The sequence below is a fragment of the Anomaloglossus baeobatrachus genome, chromosome 2, assembly GCF_048569485.1.
Source record: "Anomaloglossus baeobatrachus isolate aAnoBae1 chromosome 2, aAnoBae1.hap1, whole genome shotgun sequence".
In the NCBI taxonomy this organism is placed as follows: Eukaryota; Metazoa; Chordata; class Amphibia; order Anura; family Aromobatidae; genus Anomaloglossus; species Anomaloglossus baeobatrachus.
In genome coordinates this window covers 650,921,682-650,948,561 of record NC_134354.1, presented here as the reverse complement: position 1 = coordinate 650,948,561, position 26,880 = coordinate 650,921,682, and the positions used below count along the sequence as shown (strand labels likewise).

Genomic DNA, 26,880 nt, shown 5'->3' with positions numbered 1-26,880 from the left:
CCCCCAGTCTTGTGTGCAGCCCCCCCTAGTCTTGTGTGCAGCCCCCCAGTCCTGTGTGCAGCCCCCCCCCCCAGTCCTGTGTGCAGCCCCCCCAGTGATGTCTGTGCCTCCCCCCAGTGATGTCTGTGCCTCCTCCCAGTGATGTCTGTGCCTCCCCCCAGTGATATCTGTGCCTCCCCCCAGTGATGTCTGTGCCTCCCCCCAGTGGTGTCTGTGCCTCCCCTCCAGTGGTGTCTGTGCCCCCAGCCCCTTCAGTGGTGTCTGTGCCCCCAGCCCCTTCAGTGGTGTCTGTGCCCCCAGCCCCTTCAGTGGTGTCTGTGCCCTAAGCCCCGCGTGTGGTGTCTGTGCCCCCAGCCCCATGTTAATTAATTGCTTCACCCAATATGGCAGGGTCATTTAAACATTGATAATTTAGTGCGGCCCCCGAAGGTTGGTAGAAATTTCCAAATGGCCCCCGACAGAAAAAAGGTTCATCACCCCTGCTCTAGACCCCAAACCTGTGACATGAGCTTTTGGCTGTGTGGCCCTAAGAATCGGTGATCTCATACTGTGATAGGGGTGGACCGCACATGGCCGACCCTTCATGCTCTACACCACCATTCTCCTGATCACTAGCGGCTCGGTGGCTTGTAATACATTTTGATTCTGAGGAAACTCCTCAGAGAACCCTCAAGTCCTCCACCATTGCTTTTTCCTAACACAGTGATTGCTGACGCCCAAATAAATCGTCATTGTCAGAAAGAAGGAGACAGCAAACTGACAACAGCTCTTAAAGGAATAACAGCAGTGTCTGGAAATCCCATCACACAGGAGTGCACGGAGGTACATGGTCCTTCTAGATCAGAGCACAACCGAAAATGTCCAACTTCTCACACTGCTTGTAAATAAAGTAAAATGGCGGCACAGACAGCTTGGACTGCTTCGCTTTCCGTACTAGTGGGCGGGGTGCCGTGTGGTCACGTGGTGTAAACAGCCGGCTCCTATTAGATACCGCTGTACGGATTATTTCGCCCAAGGATGCTCTGATCACGTGTCCGCCTCCTGCTTCTGTTGTGTTCTCTGCAGTATCAACCAATGCCCGTGAAATAAGCCGCCATTATCCTGCGCCGACTTCCACTGCATCAGCTTCCTCCTCCTCCTCCTTCGTCCCGTCGATGACGTCATGGAAGCAGGTGTCGGAAGGAAACGTGGTGAGAGGACCAAGATGGCGACTCCCTATGTGACCGATGAGTCCGGTGAGTGTTGGAGCGGGAGAGGCACGGTGTGAACGGGACGGTGTCTGTGTCAGGTGGGAGCGCTGCAGCGTGTGATGGGTGGCGCCTCTGGCCGCGCAGGGTGAGCTCCGGTCCGTCCAGCATAGGGCGCTGCTGCCGATGGAGCTGTCCGCAGAGTGCCCGTCCTGCATATGTAATATGTGTATGTAATATATATGTCTCTATGTAGTATATCCTATGTGGCCCTGCATGTAATATATTAGACACATCATATACGGACTGATATATAATATGTTACATACGAACAGATGTCTGTGTGTAATACATTATATATCTGCATGTAATATGTCTATAATATATCATGTCTGTCACATATAGTTTGTATATATGTGTGTCCATGTAGTAGATATATGTATGTGTTATGTCTATAATATATATTATAAAAAACACACACATGCTATGTTACATAGACATATCACATACGGACTGATATATATGTTACATAAGGACAGATATTTGCGCCTGTCTATATATAATACTTTATATATCTGTAATATGCCCATGTAATACATCATATATCTGTATGTAATGTGTGTGTGTGTATAATATATAACATACACACATATGATATATTACATAGACATATAACTCGCGGACTGATATATAATGTCTCTGTATATATTACGTGTCTGCACTGTATTATCGTGCGATGGTTTAGTGTGGGGATGTGATACTATTCGTGGTCTCCGCTGTTGGCAGAGGTGATGGACAGCCCTACATTACACTGTTTGGGTGATCGGACTCCTTAATGACATTTCTATAGGGCTATTGAATTGTCCCATATCTATACTTTGTTACTTTATTCATTTAAATTGGCAATTTATTCGCAATCTGTTTTCATTATAAACTCATTGCAACATATTTGATGGAGAAGCAGCAGACGGACATTTCCAATGTGTCGACATGGTGGATGTCCTTCGGCTGCTCCGGCTCTTTAGTGGACGCACCAGGATTGTTTTCAGCATACGACCCCCTTTTCCGTAGGTTGGGCTCAGTACAGGCTGCGTATGGCCCAGATTTCTATGTCCCGGCAGAGGCCACAATCTGGATGAATGTATAGTCATTCACCAAAATGATCCATTCTACAAATCCGTATTTCTTTTATCGGCCTTCAGCTCGATCTCGAGCCATGGCGGCTTATGGCTGAACGCTCTGTAGGAAGATAGGTCCACCAGGGTCTTCTGTTAACTCAATAGTATCTGGTCTTCCTCTTCACCTTGGTCCTTCTACTCTTCTGACCATGATGTCCTTCTCCAGTGATTGCTCTCTTCTTATGATGTGTCCACAGTAGGCGAGTTGTAGCTTGGTGATCCTTGCTTCGAAATCTGTATACAACATGGTATTGTCTTCGCCCTGTACAGTGTACAATTCTCCACTGTGCACACGTACACTGCAGATTCAGTGTGGAGACAGTGTGCACACATCTTTCCAAATTTTTAAACCTAATGGCCATCATTATTAAATAGTCACTCTTGTCTTTGTTACATCAGGCTGTGGCTGTTGTTCTGCTTTATTTTGTGCTACCACTACTAAGGCCTGGGCTACACGGGGGACTACTGCGATCCTTGCGTGACACTCGGCTCTTGCTGGCAGCACAGCAGGAGCCGAGTGTCATTGTGACTGAGGTCCGATCATGTGATCGGACCTCAGCTGCTGGGAGCGGGCCGGCTCTGTGGAGGGGAGGGTTGGCTCTGAGGAGGGCGGGAGGGATTTGCTGGCTATTGCCATGCTCGCCCTGCACTCGCGTTACACCGGTGTACCGCGAGTGCAGTGCAATTTTTCTTTCGCCCCATAGACTTGAATGGGTGCGAGAGAAAGAGTCTCGCATTACAGTTGTAGCATGCTGCGATTGTTTTCTCGGTGCGATTAGGGCTGAGAAAATAATTGCTCATGTGCGCTGACACACAGGCTAATATTGGTCCGAGTGGAATACGATGTTTTATCGCATTCTACTCTCTCCGATTTTCATGCCGTGTGGCTTAGGCATAATGTAAAGCATGGCACCATCAATTTTAGACAGCTGGATGACACCTATACTTTATGGACCAAAAATAAGAACTTTTCTTCAGTTATTACCCGCAATCTCCTTCCTGTCGTGCCTGACCAGATTTGGTCTTTCTTCCTCCAGTTCTTCATTCTTCGTGGTCGGCGCCACATTCTATTCATACTAAAGTGCCGAGGATCCCATAAATAAATGATGTGCTCCTCGTTGTTTGTAGAAACCAGTTCAATGAAATGAAATTGAATCCATGTAACACTACAATGCTGCGCCAGATATCCATATACTCAGTAAGTGTATGCTGGAGACATCGCACATAACAGAAGCCCTGACAAACAGAAAAGAGAGAACACAAAGTATATTTACATTACAGGGTTAGTCTCATGTCCTTTTAATTTGTAAAATTGCAAAGTATTTGTAAATTAAACAACTTTGCAATTTACTTTAAAAATCTTCATTGTTATGAGTGTATGAATATTCTCCTACTTGTGAATAAGACGCCTTTATAACATTTCTAAATTTGCCTAAATTACAGTTGGTGCCAGAACGATCATGTCATTCAAGCGTGCTAATACAAGTGCATCTCAATAAATTAGAATATCTTCAAAAAGTTAATTTATTTCAGTAATTCAATACAAAAAGGGAAACACATATATTATATAGTCATTACACACAGAGTGATCTATTTCAAGTGTTTATTTCTGTTAATGGTGATGATTATGGCTTACAGCCAATGAAAACCCAAAAGTGATTATCTCAGAAAATTAGAATAATTACCACAAAACACCTGCAAAGGCTTCCTAAGCATTTAAAATGGTCCCTTAGTCTGGTTCAGTAGGCTACACAATCATGGGGATTTCTGCTGACTTGACAGATGTAAAGAAGGCAGTCATTGACACACTCCACATTGTGGGTAAGCCATAAAAGGTCATTGCTAAAGAAGCTGGCTGTTCAGAGCGCTGTATCCAAGCATATTAATGGAAAGTTGAGTGGAAGGAAAAAGGGTGGTAGAAAAAAGTGCACAAGCAACCGGGATAACCGCAGTATTGATAGAATTGTTAAGAAAAGGCCAAGTGTTTATTTCTGTTAATTTTGATTATGGCTTAGGCTAAGTTCACACTTCTGTTGTTTTGCATCAGTCACAATCCGTTGCCTTGAGGAATTACGGTATCCTGCAAAATATTTTGCAGGAATCCTGTCTTTCCCTATTAGTGACGGATTTCGACTGATGATGCTGTGTTGCATCCGCTGCGTCGCGGTTAGTCGTTTAACCTCATAACAACGGCCGTACGACTTAAAGCGGCGGCAAAACAGGGTACTTATTCTGTTCCGCCGCTTTAAAGCGGTGGCCCGAAAAAGCCCTGTAGCGCCCCCCAGCGACCAAAAATCTCGGGGGTTTCAGCTACCGGGGGTAGCTGAGACCCCCCAGATTATGAATCGGGGTGTTTTTTTTGGACTCCGACCATGTGATCGCCGGTATACACCGTATACCGACGAACACATGAAAAAAAAAGAAATGGCCGGTAAAACTGATTTCTTTTTCATCTGACATGATCAAACATGTCAGATGAGAAAGAGATCTAAAACCCTAGTGCCCCCAAAGCCCCCGGTACCGGAGAGTCCCCCCACCCCCACCCCTACCCCCACCGGACATCCAAAATGGCGCCGAAGCGCATAGAAAACTGCAGCCGCCGCCGGCTCTGCAGTCATTTCCCTCCGATCTGAAATGATCAAACATTTCAGATCGGAGGGAAATGTCCTCCCCCTGACCCCTCCTCCGGTACACCGGAGATCTCTGGTCCCCGGAGCCCCCTCCGGTCTCCAGAGCCGCCTCCCCCCTCCCCCCTCCGGAGCGTGGAAGATGGCGGCGCCGCGCGGCCGCATTCATTCTGCTCTTTCTGCCGCATGTGACACGTCACATGCGACAGAAAGGTGTCCCCAGGTCCCGCTAGGTCACCCCCCGTCACCCCCCCCCCAGCCCCCGGTCATACGTTACCTGTCTGGTGATCCGTCCCGCGATCACGCCGCCTCCTTCTTGAATGCTGGCGGCGCATGCGCAGACAGCGGCTGTCAGCTGGATCCCTGGGACGCTGACGTCGCTGCTGCGCAGGCTCTCCACTGTGGACCGGGGGAGAGTGAGTGCAGTAATCAGCAGTCTCTCCATGTGAGGAGTGTGGTCCTCACATGGAGAGACTGCTGTTCCAGAAAATGGGGGGTACGTTCTGTGAGCGTGCCCCTCATATTCTGGAATGAGGTTACTGCAGGTCACTCTGCCCTAAGTTGGACCGGGGCAGTGTGAGTGCAGTAATTCTCAGATTACTGCACCCACACTGCTCATGGAGAGCTTGCTCTTCCAGAAAATGGGGGATACGTTCCCTGAACGTGCCCCCCATATTCTAGAAGATCCAGAGTCGGCGTGGGACGTCCAAAATGGATTACAGCGACCGGAATTTCTTTATTTTCAATAAATTGGGGAAAGAGGAATGTTTCGGGGAGTGTTTTTTCAAATTTTTTTTTTGTCTTTATTTTTTTCTATTACTTACTGGGTTAGTGATGTCGGGTATCTGTTCAGATGCCGTGACATCACTAACCCCAGGGCTTGATGCCAGGTGACATTACAGCTGGTATCAACCCCATATATTACCCCGTCTGCCACCGCACCAGGGCGCGGGATGAGCTGGGGCGAAGCGCCAGGATTGGCGCATCTAATGGATGCGCCACTTCTGGGGCGGCTGCGGCCTGCTATTTTTAGGCTGGGAAGAGTCCAGTAACCATGGCTCTTCCCCCCCTGAGAATACCAGACCCCAGCTGTCCGCTTCACCTTGGCTGGTGATCTAATTTGGGGGGGACCCCACGTTTTTTTTTTTTTTTTTTTAAAAAAACGCCTGGGGAGCCCTCCAAATTGATCACCAGACAAGGTGAAGCTGTCAGCTGTGGTTTGCAGGCTACAGCTGTCTGCTTTACCCTAGCTGGCTATCAAAAATAGGGGGGACCCCACGTCGTTTATTTTAATTATTAATTTTTTGGGGGGCTAAATACAAGGCTAGGCACCCTTTAGTGCCACATGAAAGGCACTAAAGGGCGCCAGCTTAGAATATGCAGGGGGTGGGACGTTATATATGTTTGACATGTATCCATTCATCCATTGTAGCATTTTAGGCTGTGCGCCCATAATCGGGATTTGCAGCGTTTTGGGCGCAGAGTGTGTCCATAGTGTGTCCCTGTGTCCATAGCGCTGCATTGTGCAGTAGAAGCACAGTGGAAGGATTTTTAGAAATCCCATGCCCAATGTGCTTGCCCAATGTGCTTCTTTTCTCCGCAGCATAAACCGACCTGTGGCGCAGCTTCCCGAGCCTCAGCATGTCAATTTATGCTGCGGAGATGAGTGTTTTCTGCAGGTAGCATAGAGCTCCACAGCGGCCTGAACCCAAATCGTGGGCATGGGCAGCTGCGTTCTCCCGTGGACAACACTCACATCTCTGCAGGAGGCTGACACTGTGTACTAGACGCCGTGTCGCTGGATCATGGCCACATAGCCTAAAAGTGAGACATTTGTTGCTACAGCAACATTTTTGTGAAGTACCTGTGGATTCAAAATGCTTACTATACTCCTGAATAAAATCCAGTTTCCAAAATGGGGTCACTTGTGGGGGGTTTCTAATGTATAGGTACCCAAGGGGCCCTGCAAATGTGACATGGTGCCCGCAATTTATTTCAACTTTCCCAGAATTCAAATGGTGCTCCTTCCATTCCAAGCCCTCCCATTTATCCAAACAGAGGTTTTTGGCCACATGTGGGGTATCCCTGTGCTCATAAGACAATGGATAACAACCTGTGGGGTCCACGTTTTGTTGTTGCCTCTTGAAAAAGTGAGAAATTTGATGCTGAAGCAACATTTTTGTGAAAAAAATGAAAATTTTCAATATGGCAACCTAAGCTTATCAAATTCTGTGAAGTATTCGTGGATTCAAACTGCTCACTATACACCTAGGTAAAAGCCTTGAGGTGTCTTGTTTCCTGAATGGAGTCACTTGTGGGGGACCGCCACTGTTTCGGCACCTCAGGGGCTCTCCAAATGCAACCTGGCGTCCGCTATTGATTCCAGCCAATTTTGCAGTCAAATGGCAATCCTTCCCTTCCGAGACCTGCCATGCGCCCAAACAGTTGATTTCCACCACATATAAGGTATCGCCAAACTCAGGAGAAATTGCACAATAAATGTTATGCTGAATTTTTTCCTTTTACTCTTGTAAAAAAAAAGCTACCTGGTTGAAATAACAATTTTGTGGTAAAATTTTTATTTTTTTTTTTTTCATGGCTCAACGTTATAAAATTCTGTGAAGCACCTGGGGGTTCAGGGTACTCACCAAACATCTAGATAAATTCCTTGAGGGGCCTAGTTTCCAAAATGGGGTCACTTGTGCGGGGTTTCTGCTGTTTAGGTACCTTAGGGGTCCTCCAAATGTGACATGGTGCCCGCAATCTTTTTCAGCCAAATTTCCTTTCCAAAATTCAAATATTGCTCCTTTCGTTCCAAGCAGGGCTGTGGAGTCGGAGTCGTGGAGTCGGAGCTCATTTTGGTGGAGTCGGAGTTGGAGTCGGTATAAAATGCACCGACTCCGACTCCTAAAATATATAATAAATTGGGGACAGGAGTGCAATGCAGAATGTGCTGAATATTTTACTAAATAATAACATTTAGTATAATGCTTATATTTAAGTGAAAAATTTATTGTAGTATAATGTGAACATCAGACATTTAATTGTTTTTATGATACAATAATCAAGATATTTGGATAGAACATAAAATATTTATTGGATACAACTTTAGAACACAAAAAACTAATAAATTGTAAATATGTAATATTATATATATATATACACAGTGTATATACACACATAAGATATATATGTAATCTACTGTATATTACATAGTGTATTACATATTTACAATTTATTACAGTTTTTTGTGTTCTAAAGTTGTATCCAATAAATATATTTTATGTTCTATCCAAATATCTTGATTATTGTATCATAAAAATTATTAAATGTCTAATGTTCACATACACATATTCATGTACTACAATAAATTTTTCACCTAACTATAAGCAATATATGTCTGAGTCTGAGTCTGAGTCTGAGTCTGAGTCTGAGTCTGAGTCTGAGTCTGAGTCTGAGTCTGAGTCTGAGTCTGAGTCTGAGTCTGAGTCTGAGTCTGAGTCTGAGTCTGAGTCTGAGTCTGAGTCTGAGTCTGAGTCTGAGTCTGAGTCTGAGTCTGAGTCTGAGTCTGAGTCTGAGTCTGAGTCTGAGTCGAAGGTTTGGCTTACCGACTCCACAGCCCTGGTTCCAAGCCCTCCCATTTGTCCAAACAAAGGTTTCAGACCACATGTGAGGTATCACCGCGCTCATAAAAAAGTGGTTAACAAACTTTGAGGTCAAATTTTTGGAATTACCTCTTGAAAAAGTGAGAAAATTGATGCTAAAGCAACATTTTTGAGAAAATTATTAAAATTTTCAATATGACAACGTAACGTTAACAAAATCTGTGAAGTACCTGTGGATCCAAAATGCTCACTATACCCCTAGATAGAAGCCTTGAGGGGTCTAGTTTCTAAAATGGTGTCACTTGTGAGGGGTTTCTTCTGTTTAGGTACCTTAGCGGACCTGTAAATGCAACATGGTGCCCGCAATCTATTTCAGCCAAATTTGCTTTCCAAAATTCAAATATTGCTCCTTCTGTTCCGAGCCCTCCCATTTGTCCAAACAGAGGTTTCTGACCACATGTGGGGTATCGGTGCACTCATAATAAAGTGGGGAACAAGTTTTGGGGTCCATTTTGTTGTGCTATTTCTTCTAAAAGTGAATAAATTTGGGTTAGAGCAACATTTTTAGGTAAAATTTAATTTTTGCTTTTTTTCATTCCACATTGCTTTTGTTCATGTGAAGCACCTGAAGGGTTAATAAACTTCTTGAATGTGGTTTTGAGTACTTTGGGGGGTGCAGTTTTTAGAATGGTGTCACTTTTGGGTATTTTCTGTCATCTAGGCCTATTGAAGTCACTTCAAATGTGATGTGGTCCCTAAAAAAATGGTTTTGTAAATTTTGATGTAAAAATGAGAAATCGCTGATAAACTTTGAACCCCTCTAACTTCCTAACAAAAAAAAATTTTGTTTCCAAAATTGTGCTGATGTAAAGTAGACAAGTGGGAAATGTTATTTATTAACTATTTTGTGTCACAGAAATCTCTGGTTTAACGATATAAAAATTCAAAAGTTGAAAATTGCTAAATTTTCAAAATTTTTGCCAATACTCATTTTTTTTCATAAATAAACGCAAAAATTATTGTCCTAAATTTGGTACTAACATGAAGTCCAATATGTGACGAAAAAACAATCTCAGAATCACCGGGATCCGTTGAAGCGTTCCAGAGTTATAACCTCATGAAGTGACACTGGTCAGAATTGCAAAATTTGGTCTGGTCATTAAGGTGAAAATTAGCTCCGTCACTAAAGGGTTAACTGACTGCCGGGCGGGAGCAACGCAGCCTGTAACGTTTTTTCAGCAGCGCGATCCGTAGGATTTTGCTGCGCATGCTCTCTCTGGCTCCCTGCCAACGTAACCAGGTTAAACATCGGGTAACCAAGCAATGCGCTTTGGTTAGTTACCCGATATTTACAGTGGTTACGGGTGCAGGGAGCCCGCGCTAAGCGGTGTATGCTGGTAACCAAGGTAAATATCGGGTAACCAAGCAAAACGTGCTTTGCTTTTAGTTACCGATATTTACCCTGGATACGTGTGCAAGGAGGCCGACACTTCACCACTCGGCTCCGCCCCCTCCCGCTCTCCGTATGTGTGTACACACACACACACACACACACACACACACACACACACACACACACACACACACACTCTCTCACTTGTCCCCAGCCCTGCAGTCCCCGCAGCACTGACGTCCTCAGCTCCACGGCTCCGCCCCCTCGTTCTCCGCCCCCTCCCGCACTCCGCATGTACACACACACACACACACACACACCTACCTGTCCCCAGCCATGCAGACCGCGGCACTGACGTCCTCAGCTCCGCCCCCCCTGAGCTCCGCCCCCGCACACATCGGAGACCGACAATGAAATTCTTTTCTTTGTCATCCGTTGTACAACGCATCAGTCACATGCGTCAAGCAACGCATGTGACTGATGCAAAACAACGGAAATGTGAACTTAGCCTTACAGCACGTGGCCTAAAAACTAGAGGAAAAAAAATCCAAGGGCATCGGAATTAAGGTAGTTGTGCATCTAAATGTATTTCCTCTAGAAAATTGTCGTAAATAAATTAGTGCTTTCATCTTTTCTTCGCCTTCTTAGTAACTTTTTTCATTTTACATTGACATAGCCATATACCGTGTATTTTGGACTTTGACTCACCTAGGTTTTAGGGGGCGAAAATAGGGGGGTGAGTTGAAGCAAAAAGTATGGTCATAACGCATTGTAGAGGGGCATCTGTGCTGCTCAGTTGTAGGGGTAATGTCCCCCATCCTGGTATATTTGAGTCCCTATCCTAGAATACAGTGAGGAAAATAAGTATTTGATACACTGCCGATTTTTGCAAGTTTTCCCACCTACAAAGAATACAGGGGTCTGTAATTTTTATCCTAGGTACAATTCAACTGTGACAGAATTAAAACAAATCTAAAAAATCACATTGTATGATTTGTAAATAATTGCTTGTAATTTGCTTTTTTTTACATTAAATAACTATGTGCTACAATAGGAAAACAGAAGTTAATATTTGGTACAAAAATCTTTGTTTGCAATTACAGAGGTCAGATGTGTCCATTAGTTCTTGATGCAATTTGTACTCCCTGAAGCAGGGACTTTGGCCCACTCCTCCATACAGATCGTCTGCAGATCTTTCATGTTTTGGGGCTGTCACTGGGCAATGTTGAGTTTCAGCTCCCTCCAAAGATTTTTTCATAGGGTTCAGGTCTGAAGACTGACTAGGCCACTCCAGGACCTTGAAATGCTTGTTACGGAGCCACTCCTTAGTTGCACTGGCTATGTGTTTCTTGTCATTGTCATCCTGGAAGACCCAGCCGCAACCCATCTTCAATGCTCTTACTGAGGGAAGAGGTTGTTGGCCAAAATCTGGTAATACATGACCTCATCCATCCTCCCTTCAATATAATTCAGTTGTCCTGTACACTTGCAGAAAAGCTCCCCCAAAGTATGATTATTTTATTTTTTTTTTTTTTTTTAACCCCAATGCTTCACAGTTGGGCCTGTGTTCTTGGGGCTGTACGCCTCCTTCTTCCTCCAAACACAGCTAGTAGAATTGATACCAAATAGTTCTATTTTGGTCTCATCTGACCATAAAACCTCCCATGTGTCCTCTGGATCATCTAGATGGTCAATGGCAAACTTCAATCAGGCCTGGATATGTGCTGGCATGAGAAGCGGCATCTTGCATGCCCTGCAGGATTTTAATCCATGATTGCATAGTGTGTTACTAATGATAATCTTTGAGACTATGGTCCCAGCTCTCTTTAGGTCATTGACCAGATCCTCCCATGTAGTTCTGGGCTGATTTCTGACTTTTCTCAGAATAATCCTTGCCTCATGAGGCTATATCTTGCATGGAGCCCCAGACAAAGTAAGATTGACAGTCATCTTGTGTTTCAACTAATTTCTAACAATTGCGTCAGCAGTTGTTGCCTTCTCACCAAGCTGCTTGCCTGTTATCCTGTAGCCCATCCCAGACTTGTGCAGGTCTACAATTTTGTCCCTGGTGACCTTAGACAGCTCTTTGGTCTTGGCCATTGTGGAGAGGTTGGAGTGTGATGGAGTGTGTGCACAGGTGTCTTTTATACAGGTAGCGAGTTCAAACAGACGCAGTTAAAACAGGTAATGAGAGCAGAGGAGGAGGGCATCTTGGGCTACTTGCCCACAATGATGAAGACACTGTGTTCTAGACACTTTCATTTTCTACGTCCATCATTCTGTGAAGTGAGACGGCCTTTCCCTTTCTGTTCTTATTTCACTAGTGATGATGGTTATATTGATAACAAATTTGGGACATAGATAAATTAGATTTTTTTTTTTTTTTTATTATTGTGAGGTGGCCCAAACAAAATGCAATTCTGGCGTGTGGGGTTTTTTCTTCCCTCATTACAATATGTACCAAACGGGTTAATTTTAGATTTGGATAAACTAGATTTTTATAGATTTGGCAATATTTTTTTTTTCCTTTTTATTTTGTGTAAATGGAGAGGGGTGTACTTCCATTTTATTATTTATTATTATTATTATTATAATTATTATTTAATGTACTGCTGGGTGGGGTTTTTTTGTTTTTTTGTTTTTTTTTTCTTTTTACGCCTTTTGGGGAAATGAATCCTGCTATGCTCTGATCGCTTTCACCGTTGTTATGAAGTATACGTATACTGTAAATTACAGTCTTGTATCAGTCCCAGCCTGACACTGAGCTTTTCAGGAGTAGTGAGGTAATGATGGGGGGCTTTCAGTAGGCCCCTGGCTGACATGGTAACCCATTGGTATTCCGCGATCATATCACTTATGATATTCCATTTAAAGGCTGCTGGCTGAAATTGACATCGGCATCTAGATGGTAAAACAGCATTTGGAGAAAGTTCCGGTCGCTGCTGTTAGAGACAAATGCCAGCTGTGTAACGCAGTCAGCATCTGTCACATGTAGAGTGGGCTCGGCTCCTAGGTTCTCTCCACACTTTGTCCCCCGTGGGTATATACAGTAAAGTCCATTTGTGCTCAAGGGTTAAATATTCATGCTCCCTTCATCTAGGATGTGATGTATTGATTTTAGATCAATTATATAAAGTTTAACTACTCAAGAGTAATTTCTATGAATTACTCACAAATAATCAGGTATTATTGTATGCTTACACATGTTATTCATTGTGTAATACTTTCATTTTTATTTTTTTTTTTTTTCTTCCTTCCAATTTTTTTAAATACAAGGGAAGTACATAGCAGCTACTCAGCGACCTGATGGCACCTGGAGGAAGCAGAGAAAAGTGAAGGAAGGATACGTACCTCAAGAAGAAGTCCCTGTGTAGGTATCGATCATTACTAGCGATAAGTGAGCACTATCATGCTCGGTACTCGTAACAAATAGTGATGAGCGGACTCATGGATAACCGGGACCGGCTTATCACGGTGATCCGTTTTCTAAAATCCGTTTCTGGGCTGGATTCTGGTCCCCATATAAGTCTATGGGGAAAAGAATCCGGCGATTAAAAATAGTGGTAGAAGGGATAGGGGGATGGGAGCAGGCACGCAATGTACTTACCGAGGCACTGGCCAGACTGTAGACTGCTCCCAAGCTGCACATTCATTTCCGGTGCCGTGCATTAGGCTTATTGAATATGCACTACTTTCCCCACCCACCGGCACCTGTGATTGGTTGCAGTCAGACGTGCCCCCACCCTTAGTGACAACTTGTAGAGAGGAGTGAACCTTAGGCTCTGGGCTCGTAAAATGACGTGAAAATCAGCCGGGTGAGTATCGCACTGTGCTCTTGTCTGCGTGATGCCCTGCATTGTGCGCGCTGCGGGTAGTGTTTCTTCATCTCAAATTAGGCTTACATTTACCATAATAAGATGTGTAGTTCACGGAGAATTTAAAAAAGAAAAACACCACTCAGACACCTTCGTAAAATGTTTTGCTATGGGCCAAAAGCAAAACCCTTTCGGAGGTGTGTGGGCGTTTTTTTTTTTTTGTTTTTTTTTTTAAATTCCGTAGATAAAGCCATGCGCTTATCTTGCCTGCGGATCAAAATCAGAGGGTATTTATTTGTTTAATTTCCCCAGTGCTGGATCCTGAACAATACCCAGAATCTGGGGTCTGGCACGTAGGTACCTTTTGAAACCGCGTGGATCCAGACTTTTACAGTCCGGGTCTGCCCATCACTAGTAACAAGTAGTCGGATGCTCGGATGGGTGCGACTCGAACACACAAGAATAATGAAAGTCATTGGTGAACTCAAGCATTTTTTTCTGAAGAATTCAATTATACTTGGGTATAATGTACAAGTACAGAGCACCCGAGCATGGCAGTGCCCGCTCATCACTAATCATTACATATCCAGTGTGTCCAAAACTACTATGATTTGCAGCCAAAACTAGAAGTGCACAGAGGTTAAAACCATTCAGTATGCCTAAATAGTATAAAACCTAAACATATGACATACGTCTTATATCAAATTTACATATTAATACAAAGAAAACAATTCCTAGACTAGTACAAGGGGAAGGGGCTACACAAATGCTAAGGCTATGTTCACACTAGAAAAATGATTTTTCTTAAGAAATTTCTTAAGAAATTTCTTAAGAGTGAAGGATTAGTGCACCTGCATTAAAAAACGCATCAAAAACGCACCTGCGTTTTTGCCGCGTTTTTGGTGCGTTTTCGTTGCGTTTTTGGTGCGTTTTTACCGCTGGTTGCTCCCTGCGTTATTGTGCCAATTATCTATGGCAAAAAACGCAGTTAGCTGCAGAAAAGAAGTGACATGCTCATTCTTTTTCTTAAGAAAATCTACTGAAAGAATTTTCTTAAGAAAAAAACGCAGTGTGTGCACAGCTAATTTTTTTTGCCATAGGTTTTGCTGGGGAATGTCTGCAGAAAGGTTACAAGAATTTCTCAAGAAATTTCTGCAGCAAAAACGGACCTAAAACGCAGGTAAAAAACGCAGTGTGTGAACATAGCCTAACAATCTGTGATGTTAGGATTTACCATGATTATACATGTGTCTAAACGCTGTAAACATGTTACCAATTGAATGTCCAATTGTAGAAGCAAGTTATTAAAGTGACTAGTGCAAGAGTGAATAAATATGAAGAAATCGTAAATAGAGTATCCCATTGTGTGGGGTATAATTACTCACTAGGGTTGTATGAACCAAATCACGTTCCACCTTATTCTTTGACAAGGGAATTAGTATTCACATGTAGCTCTTTAAAAGACCAGGCCAGAAATACCTGTACATGGTCAGTCTGTTTCTACTTTACTGAGAAATCAGCGTTTACATTTATATGCAAATGAGGATGAAGAACTATAATATATCTGACGCCTCTGTCACTCTAGCTCTATTCCTTGCTCAATACCGGTTCCTACTGCATGACTGATTGCCTCTATGTTGTGTGACTTCTTATATATATTTTTTTTTTGTACCCCGAAAAATGCGCTTGGCTTTATTTTTGGGGTGGGGGCTCATTCCATGCTCACACAAACACACACTCCACATCTGGTGATACTAAAATTGCTTCCAGCCGGCGGAGGGTCCTGGGACTCGGCGCAGTAGAACGAGAGGACCTGCGGTGGAAAGCATCGATGTGTGCCACCACTGGGACCTCCATACAGTCCACCGCAGGTCCTTGCGCTCCACTGCACTGTATCCCAGGATCCTTTGCCAGCTTGAAGTAATAGGTATCGCGCTGTGCGTTTGTGTGCGTGAGATTTGATATGTGTGGGCATGCGTTCCACTGCAGGTGCTCCCGGTCAGCGTCTGGTGAGTATGATTGAGGGGTCTTCTATCTTCTTTCTTCTCTATTGGGGGTGTCTGCTTTCTATAATGAAGTGCCCTGCAGTATCTTTCACTTTTTAGCTTTACGGACACTTCATTATTGAACACTCGACGAGGGCTTCTTTTCGGGGAAACACAGTAGGAGGATGCGGCGGGGCTGGGCAGGGAATAGAGCTGGAGTGACAAAGGCTTTATATCTACAAATAGTTTTTTTAGCCTCATTTACATATTAATTCCAACTCTGAATTCTAAGTAACAGAGGAGTGGACTGGCTATGTAAAGGAATTGCTGGATTTGTATTTAAAAGTTGCACATCTATAAATATTTTGCGGGGTGAAATCCTGCTGACAAAATCCCCTTTCCGTAAATGTGGCTGTGCTTGCAACACCAGACACAACCTATGGACAAATGTGGCGGCGTTTAAAAAAAAAAAAGTGGAAGTTTTTCCCATCTAATAAACTCCTTTTATTGGTTCCTAAGGAACATATGGGTGTATCAATATCTTGCTATGTAAATTTATTTATGTTGTTTATTAGGTTACTTGCGTTTGTTTTGTTTGTTGTTTTTTTTTTACGTGAATTTTTTAGTGTGTTTTTTTTTTTTTTTTTTTTACACACTGCATTTTGTCTTATGTCATGTGTTAAACAAAGCTGCTCTGTTTTTTTTATACTTTGATATACCTGTATTTTCTGGCGTATAAGACTAGGCGTACATGACGACCCCCAACTTTGACAATTAAAATGTAGAGTTTGGGATATACTGTATATACTTGAGTATAAGCCAACCCGAGTAATGCGCCCCTCCTTGTGCCCCTTCCTTGGACCCCTTAGTAATGTGCCTGTCGCTTAGTAATGCCCTCCTACTGGTCCCCCATCTTGTCTCCTATTATGCTGTTGTTTACGTGGCACCCCAGTGGTCAGGTTGCCAAAGTAATGTTGCCCCACAAGGATTAATACTAAGCCTGGAAGCAAGAGGGGGAGTCCCTTGGCCAGTAGTACTTACATTCAACACCGTTCCTACTCTGGGCCAGCAGAGGGAGCTCTAAATATGGTGTTCTGGGGAGTTTCCCAGAAGCTCTGACCTGGGGGAGGAGTTAGGGGTGACAGTTGGAAGCTGACTGTTGAAGAGAGAGGAGCTTGAGTGTGGAGCTGGAGTAGTGCGGACATGCGAGCTGGGGTCTGGGGCTGGCTAAGAAAGCAGAGCCCAGAAAAGTGAGGTCTGCAGAGAGGCACAGGAGGAAGATTCTCGGGAGAGCGGAGCTGAACCGGCTCACCTCAGAAGAAAACGCTAAAGACCGGACATCGGAGTCCGTGGTTGCCCGGGTACTCGAGTCCCGCTAACCAAATCCGAAGGGCAGAAAGACTGCAAGAGACTCCCAACTGCTTCCAGGCCAACCGGATCGCTATCATAACCTGTACCAGTCTCCCAGGACTTCACCGTTTTGTTGCAGAGTACAAGGAAGGAGGTAAAGAAACTGCTATCTTTGTCCGTTATTGTTCATAACCCGACCCTGCACCCTGAAGTCCACCGGGTTCCCTAAATAGACTTTCCAACGGTTGCTCCAGGGTCTCGCTCCATCTGTGGGGAGAAAGATCACCTCAGCTGCGTCATCACCACCTGCCCCGGGGAACACGCAGCGGCGGCCCACATAGCCGCAAAAACCACAGGTAGCGTCACAAACTTTATTTTATTGTAAATACAACTCCCATCATCATCGCGTTTATTATTTAAAAGACACTGCCAGGGTCACGGAGCCGGATCCCGCCACCGTTGACATCCCTGGACTAGTCCGGCCCGGATCCGAGTACCCCCGGCCCTGGGGCTGGGCGTGTCAGTTACACACAATAAAAATTCTTCTCATCTCTCCTCCGTTCCCGCGGTGGCCTCAGCTGCCTCTTGCAGACCGCAGGCCCATAGACCCCGGTGGTCTTGTCCGGTGCACGGAGCCGCTGGTGCAGGCTGCCGTTATGGCTTTACTGCAGTTGAATGCTTTGTGGTGCTGTAAAGCATTCAACTGCAGTAAATCGTCGACGGCAGCGGCGGTGGCCCCGTGTATGGGATGCGATCATGGAGGAGTGCTTCTTGCACATAGACCCCTCCATGATCGCGTCCAATACACAGGGCCGCTGCTGCTGTCAGCGCTTTGCTGCAGTTGAATGCTTTGCGGCTCAGCCGCCGTAAAGCATTAAACTGCAGTAAAGCCTTTCCTGCAGACAGCAGCTCCATACACCGCCGTATAAGACGACATCTGGCGTATACGACGACCCCCGACTTTTGAGAACATTTTCAGGGGTTAAAAAGTCGTCTTGTGCGCCGTAAAATACGTTACTTATGTATGAATTATTTTGGTGCGTTTCCACGTGTGCGCTTGTTTTCTGATTTTCTGCCTCTAATGCAAGTCAGTAGGGAAAGTCTGCACATAATTTCTCTTGCGTGTACGCAAATGTTTGACATGCTGCTGATTTTAAAATGCACACGGCAAGTTAGTTTATGCTGAATAAAAAAACTAAATAGTTTCTATAAATCCTGTGCGCTTTGCTAAAGGTTGAAGACACCACATTTCTGATGCTGCGATGATGCGCTGTCAAATACTCACTAATAACTAACCTTGGGCACAGCCTACACATTTTATTAACCCTAGAATGCGCAACCATAGAAATCAACCATAGAAAACAAGTAAGGCCTGCGAGGCCCCAGGTATGCGTTCTAGGGTTTAAGCGCAGTAGAGACTTCCCACCTCACCGTGTGCAAAAAATATATCCCTGCATAAAGGACTCATTTCTTAAGGAGCACCACTAATGTAGGAATGTTCCTTAATATGATTTACTTATTCTTTCAGGTATGAAAACAAGTATGTCAAGTTTTTCAAAAGCAAACCCTCCCTCCCTCCTGGACTCAGCCACGTCGAATCATCGGGTAACAAAACTCAACAGTCCACCAAGCCGGAAACGGAAACCACTCCTCTGTCTAAAACGGCCAAAAGGAACATGAAGCGCAAAGAGAAAAGGAAGCAAGAAAAGGGCGAGCGAGGGGCAGTGGAAGAGGCCAGGCAGGACTTGGAGAAGATTAGCATTTCAGAAACCGAGGTGCAAAAGGACACCGCAAATAATGAAAACGCTGCTGCCGAGAAGGCCAAGAAGCTAAAGAACCTGCGTAAGAAGCTTCGTCAGGTGGAGGACCTGCAGCAGAAAATTGACTCTGGGGAAATCAAACAGGCGTCCAAAGAGCAGCTAGAAAAGCTGGGGAGGAGAAAAGCTCTAGAGGAAGAGATCGAGGACCTGGAGCTGGACTTGTAGAGGAGACAGAACCATCAGTGGCTAGACCGGTGGAGCACATACCGGAGTTCATGTTTTCTTTGTTTTCCATTCAGTCCATGTTCAATTGTAGTATCATGGGGAAAGCAGGACATCTAACATTGGAGGTCTAATTTCCAGATCATTAGCACTTAGGTGAGGGAAAAAAGATCCCTTCTACACAGACAAATGTAAAATGGCCATCACATGTAGGTATCTGAAGACCATGTGTTAGGGTATATTCACACAATGTTTTATTTGTTTTGCCTGTGAACTGGAAATGCCGGCTTTGTTTTATTTTCTTGTTTTTTTAACCTCCGTAACGTCTTTTGATGCATTTTATTAATGCTTTTTGTTGGTGTTTTCAGTTAAAGGGAGTCTGTCATCAGGTTTTTGCCACCTAATCTAAGAGCAGCATAATGTAGGGGCAGAGATCCTGATTCCAGAGATGTCATTTACTTGGCTGCTTAGTGTGGTTTTGATAAAATCACCGTTTAATCAGCAGTAGATTATCATTAGATGACTACTTGGCGTAGTCCGGCATAGTCATGAGCTCTGTAGAACTGCTAGATTTGCAGCAGAGAAAACATTGATTTTTTTTTTTTTTTTTTTTTTATCAAAATGACAGCAAACAGCTCAGTAAGTGTCACATTGCTGTAATCAGGGTCTCTGTCCCTACATTGTGCTGCTTTCAGATGAGGAAAAAACAAACAAAAATGAGGTCTCAGATGAGGTAGCAATAACCTGGTGACAGATTCGCTGTGAGGTTTGGGGGGTGATGCTTGAATGTTTGAGGTTTGTTTTTTTTGTTTTTGTTTTTTTTTTTTTACATCCATCTCTTAAAGGGAATCTGTCTGGGATTGAGTGTTTTGGCTATAAAAAAAAAAAAAAAAAAAAAAGGTAAAAACATTAACTGCTTAAAGTCAACCTGTCAGGTGCAATGTGCACCCAGAACCATGAGCAGTTCTGGGTGCCTATTGCTACTCCCTGCCTAACCGTCCCTGTATGCACTAGCATAGATAGAGCTCTTTAGAAAAAGTATTTCTAAAGATCTTATATTGTATGCTAATGAGTGACGGGACTAGTCACAAGGGCGTTACTTCCCTTGGCTAGTCGGCCCCCTTAGAATCTGTGGGCGTGCGTACATGCTATTGAATGTGCAGCGTCAGTTGCATGGTTGCACTCACCTCTCTGCTGCCATTGTATCCAATGCTGGACTTGGCTTAGTGCTCATGATCCTGGACTTCCAGTGATGCGCACTATGAAGCCGGGTGTACGTGTCCCGGCTTCAAACTCGTGTGGTTTGCATGATTGAATGTCCGGGATCATGCGCACTGAGCCAAAGTCCAGCATTGGACGCGATGGCAGCGGAGAGGAGAGAGCAACCATGCTGCTGATGCTGCGCATTCAATAGCATGTAAGCACACCGACAGGTGCTAAGGGGGCCGACTAGCCAAGGGAAGTAACGCCCTTGTGACTAGTTGCTGGCCTCATTAGCATATTATATGGGATATTTAGAAATACTTTTTCTAAAGATCTCTATCTATGCTACTAGATGCAGGGATTAGTAGTATGCACCCAGAACTGCTCGTGGTTCTGTGTGCACAGGGCACCTGACAGGTTCACTTTAAGCAATTAATGTCTTTTTTTTTTTTTTCTTTCCTTTCCATTGGCTTCTATTGTAAGGTAAGGAGTGTGTTCCTAGCAGAAAACGCCAGAAGATTGGACGTCATTTCCTTTAACCTCTTGGAGTGTTTGAAAGCCTGATCATATGAACAGCAAGTCGCTTTACCGTGGAAATGAATGGGAACTTTTTTATTTTTTGAGTCCTGGGCATGCTTTTTTCCAGCACAAACGCTCTAAAAAAAAAAAATAAATTAAATAAATAAAAATCTCAGTGTGAACATACCCTAATAGTTAGATATGCAGTAATGGAGAACCTGTTATGCCCATTTCCATATCGTCTTTTGCCAATGGAAGATTAGTCTCTAGATTGGTCACATGGTCTTTGTATCACAGACAGTGCTTTGGACACTATTCTAGATTAAAGCAATAATTACGATCTCGTACCTTACACCTTTCTCCTGTATGAAATTGTAGAATATTTCTGGAGAGATACTGTAACGGGAAAAATAATATCCTGAGACAGAAAAGTCCCATCCTAAGCGTGGCACGTTGAAGAGGATACATATATCTTAGCAATAATAAGTCTTGTGGTATATGGTATATAGTTACACATCTTTTTTTCATTTTATCAAATTATGGGGTTTTATTATTTTTGTAGCGGGGTATTGTTAATGAGTAATCGCCTTCATACAGTATTGTTAGTTTCACGCACATACCTAAAGGGTTATTCTTGCAAAGCTATGGCATATTGCTGGGATATGTCAGTGGTGGCCCCACGTTTAGAATACTTTTTCTAATGTCATCTCAGTTTATAACGGGAAACTGCCGGTATGATGGTAAGCAGCCGATGGCGGGTTCTGTGCTTGTAGCTATGAATGCCCATATATGAAATGGTTCTGTTCCTTCTGCCAACTTTACTCTTTTGGCAACATCTGCCATGTACAGTGCCTTGCGAAAGTATTCGGCCCCCTTGAATTTTTCAACCTTTTCCCACATTTCAGGCTTCAAACATAAAGATAAAAAATTCAATGTTATGGTGAAGAATCAACAACAAGTGGGACACAATTGTGAAGGTGAACGATATTTGTTGCTTATTTTAAACGTTTTTAAAAAATAACTGAAAAGTGGGGCGTGCAATATTATTTGTCCCCTTTTAAGTTAACACTTTGTAGCGCTACCTTTTGTTGCGATTACAGCTGCAAGTCGCTTGGGTGGGATATGTGTCTATCAGTTTTGCACATCGAGAGACTGATAATCTTGCCCATTCTTCCTTCGCAAATAGCTCAAGCTGAGTGAGGTTGGATGGAGAACGTTTGTGAACAGCAGTTTTCAGCTCTTTCCACAGATTCTCGATTGGATTCAGGTCTGGACTTTGACTTGGTCATTCTAACACCTGGATATGTTTATTTGTGAACCATTCCATTGTAGATTTAGCTTTATGTTTGGGATCATTGTCTTGTTGGAAGACAAATCTCCGTCCCAGTCTCAGGTCTTTTGCAGAATCCAACAGGTTTTCTACAAGAATGGTCCTGTATTTGGCTCCATCCATCTTCCCATCAATTTTAACCATCTTCCCTGTCCCTGCTGAAGAAAAGCAGGCCCAAACCGTGATGCTGCCACCACCATGTTTTACATTGGGGGATGGTGTGTTCAGGGTGATGAGCTCTGTTGCTTTTACACCAAACATATCGTTTGGCATTGTGCCTATATAGTTCGATTTTGGTTTCATCTGACCAGGGCACCTTCTTCCACATGTTTGGTGTCTCCCAGGTGACTTATGGCAAACTTTAAGCAACACTTTTTATGGATATCTTTGAGAAATTACTTTCTCCTTGCCACTCTTCCATAAAGGCCAGATTTGTGCAGTGTACGACTGATTGTTGTCCTATGGACAGACTCCCCCACCTCAGCTGTAGATCTCTGCAGTTCATCCAGAGTGATCATGGGCCTCTTGGCTGTATCTCTGATCAGTCCTTCTCCTTATTTGAGATGAAAGTTTGGATGGGCGGCCAGGTCTTGGTAGATTTGCAGTGGTATGATACTCCCTCCATTTCAATATGATCACTTGCACAGTGCTCCTTGGGATGTTTTGGAAATCTTTTTGTAACCAAATCCGGCTTTAATCTTCACAACAGTATCACGGACCTCCCTGTTGTGTTCCTTGGTCTTCATGATGCTATCTGCGCTTTAAACAGAACACTGAGACTATCACAGAGCAGGTGCATTTATACAGAGACTTGATTACACACAGGTGGCTTATATTTATCATCATCAGTCATTTAGGACAACATTGGATCATTCAGAGATCCTCAATGAACTTCTGTAGTGAGTTTGCTGCACTGAAAGTAAAGGGGACGAATAATATTGCACACCCCACTTTTCAGTTTATTATTTTTTATAAAAGTTTAAAATAAGCAATACATTTCATTCAATTTCACAATTGTGTCCCACTTGTTGTTGATTCTTCACCATAACATTAAAATTTTTATCTTTATGCTTGAAGCCTGAAATGTGGGAAAAGGTTGAAAAATTCAAGGGACCGAATACTTTGGCAAAACACTGTATAATTATGTATCTGGTATTGCTGTCAAGATTAGCGCAATCTGCTGGTTATTTTATAATGGGGGAATAGAAGGGCAGAGGATCTGGGGCTGCACCAATGACATTAGGTATCAACTGAAAATACAAGTGCATCTCAATAAATTAGAATATCATTAAACAGTTAATTTTTTCAGTAATTCAATACAAAAAGGGATACGCATATATTATATAGAGTCATTACACACAGAGTGATCTATTTCATGTTTTATTTCTGTTAATGTTGATGATTATGGCTTACAGCCAATGAAAACCCAAAAGTCACTATCTCAGAAAATTAGAATATTATAGAAGACCAATGGAAAAAAATATTTTAAACTCAGAAATGTTGTCGCCTACTGAAAAGTCTGTACAGTAAATGCACTCAATACTTGGTCGGGCTCCTTTTGCATGAATTACTGCATCAATGCGGCAATGTGGCATGAAGGTGATCAGCACTGCTGAGGTGTTATGGAAGCACGGGTTGCTTTGATAGCAGCCTTCAGCTCAACTTCATTTTCGGGTCTGGTGTCTCATCTTCCTCTTGACAATACCCTGTAGATTCGCTATGGTGTTTAGGTCAGGGACTTTGCTGGCCAATCAAGCACAGGGATACTGTGGTTATTTACCCCTTCAGCCCCGGGTCACTTTCCGTTTTTGTTTTTTCCTCCCCTTCTTCCGAGAGCCGTAACTTTTTTTATTTTTCCGTCAATCTTGCCATATGAGGGCTTGTTTTTTGCGGGACAAGTTGTACTTTTAAATGAAACCATAAGTTTTACCATATGGTGTACTGGAAAGCAGCAAAAAAATTCCAAGTGTGGGAAAAATTGCAAAAAAAGTGTGATGGCACAATAGTTTTTGGGATGTTTTATTCACGGTGTTCACTATATGGTAAAACTGATGTGTAGGTATGATGCTGTCGGTGCGAGTTTGCAGACACCAAACATGTATAGATTTACTTGTATCTAAGGGGTTAAAAAAAATTCACAAGTTTGTCCAATAAAAGTGGCGCACGTTTTGCGCCATTTTCCGAAACACGTAGTGTTCTTATTTTTTGGGATCTATGGCTCAGTGACGGCTTATTTTTTGCGTCTCGAGCTGATGTTTCTCATGGTAGCATTTTTGCGCAGATGCTACGTTTTGATCGCCTGTTATTGCATTTTGCGTAAAACTTGCGGCGACCAAAAAACGTAATTTTGGCGTTTGGAATGTTTTTGCCACTACGCCGTTTACCAATCAGATTAATTGATTTTATATTTTGATCGGGCATTTCTGAACGCGGCGATACCAAATGTGTATATTTATTTTTTAACCCTTTAATTTTCAATGGGGGGGAAAGGGGGGTGATTTGAACTTTTAGGTTTTTTGTTTTTTTTTTAATTTTTTAAAACTTTTTTTTTACTTTTTTTATTTTATTTTACTAGTCCCCCTAGGGGGCTATAGCGATCAGCAATCCGATTGCTGATCGCTATCTGCTGATCACAGCTATACCGCTGTAAACAGCAGAAATAGTCACTTTCATTCTTCCTCGGCACGGAGCAGAGGAAAAAAGAAAGTGAAACTTCGTACCAGCAGGCGTCATCACATGACCCTGTGCTACGATGGCAACCACCGAACGTCACGTGATCACTCACGTGACGTCCGGAGGGGGCGGCGGTAAGTAAAAAACATGGCCGCGCGCATATAGATCTCGCTGCCAGACTTTGGCAGCGAGATCTAAGGGGTTAATGTTCTGGGTGGAATGCGATTCCACTCGGAACATGTAGGCACACATGTCAGCTGTTGAAAACAGCTGATATGTGTGCCAATCCACGCCGCCTGCCCACGGCAGGGGGCGGGGCTTACCGGGACACGATCCATGACGGAAAGATCCGTCCATGGTCGTGAAGGGGTTAAACCAGGTATTGGGTACTTTTGGCAGTGTGGACAGGTGCCAAGTCCTGCTGGAAAATAAAATTTCCATCTCCAAAAAGCTTGTTGGCAGAGGAAGCATGAAGTGCTCTAAAATGTCATGGTAGATGGCTGCACTGACTTTGGTCTTGATGACATGGCTCCCCAAACCATCACTGATTGTGGAAACTTCACACTAGACCTCAAGCAGCTTGGATTCAGACTTCCTTCAGACTCTGGGACCTTGGATTTCCAAATGAAATGCAAAATTTACTTTCATCTGAAAACAACACCTTGGACCACTGAGCAACAGTCCAGTTCTTCTTCTCCTTGGCCCAGGTAAGACGCTTCTGGCGTTTTCTATTGGTCATGAGTGGCTTGCCACAAGAAATGTGACAATTGTAGCCCATATACTGGATATGTCTGTGTGTGGTGACTCTTGAAGCACTGACTCCAGCAGCAGTCCACTCCTTATTAATTGCCCCCAAATTTTTGATTGACCTTTACTTAACAGTTCTATCAAGGCTACGGTTATCCCAGTTGCTTGTGCATCTTTTCAAGTCAGCAGTCTTTCCCCATGATTTTGTAGCCTACTGAACCAGACTAAGGGACCATTTTAAATGCCTAGGAAGTCTTTGCAGGTGTTTTGTGGTAATTCTAATTTTCTGAGATGACTTATGGGTTTTCATTGGCTGTAAACCATAATCGTCAACATTTACAGAAATAAACACTTGAAATAGATTGCTTTGTTTATAATGACTCCAAAATTTATGCATTTCCCTTTTTGTATTGAATTACTGAAATAAGTTAACGTTTTGATGATCTAATTTATTGAGAAGCACTTGCAAATTAAGAAAAAACTGGCTTTTTTTTTTTTTTTTTAAAAAAAAAAAGTTTTTATTTTGCAAAACCTAGTAACTCATACTGACCTATAAAATGGTTATTGGATGGCACAAAAACGGAACCTAAACAAAACTTTATGGCTACATTGATTCAGATATTGATAATGTATGCATCTGGGAGTATACTGATAAATGATTGTGTCCTCAAGGCTCAAAATAGCAATGTCTTTAAATGGAATTTGTTAGTAAGATCATTGACCCACCCAAACTGCTTACATGAGAAATGAAGGACTTTGAAATGTAAATATATTGACACCTTTATATCTTCCATCTGTTGCTGCATTTCATTCATATGCAAATGAGATGTGTTTTGCAAATGACAGCACTTAAGAAGCCACTGCCTCGTGAGGTTTTTGGCCCACACTCTTCAGCCTGTGTGATATCTCAGTTTGTGTGAAGTTAGACAGTGATCTATTTACCAATCTTAGTCTATGTGCGCACTAGAAGTTGACTTTTTTCTTAAGAAAAATGCATACCCTCTAGCAGAATACCGCACCCGTGTTTTTGCCGCCGGTTGGTCCCTGCGTTTTTTTACCATTGTCTATGGCAAAAAACGCAGGTACCTGCAGAAACGTGACATGCACATTAATTCCGAAGCGGAAATTCTGCGGATAAATCCGCAGGTATAAAAAATGCAGTGTGCGCACAGCATTTTTTTATACCCATAGGTTTTGCTGGGGAATGACTGCAGAAATGTTAGAAACATTTTCTGCGGCAAATCCGCAGCGTGCGTACATAGCCTTAAGAGGTTAATGCTGGGCAG

At 43.3% G+C, this 26,880-nt stretch overlaps 1 protein-coding gene across 1 annotated transcript; it reads left to right on the top strand.

The window, feature by feature from the left end:
* The first annotated feature begins 1,062 nt into the window (after positions 1-1,062).
* Positions 1,063-19,991, top strand: PYM1 (PYM1 exon junction complex associated factor). Its single transcript, XM_075334437.1, has 3 exons — positions 1,063-1,235; positions 13,267-13,360; positions 18,669-19,991. The coding sequence occupies exons 1-3, from the start codon at positions 1,163-1,165 to the stop codon at positions 19,123-19,125; spliced, it is 624 nt and encodes a 207-aa protein (XP_075190552.1). The 5' UTR covers positions 1,063-1,162; the 3' UTR covers positions 19,126-19,991.
* Positions 19,992-26,880: the final 6,889 nt, after the last annotated feature.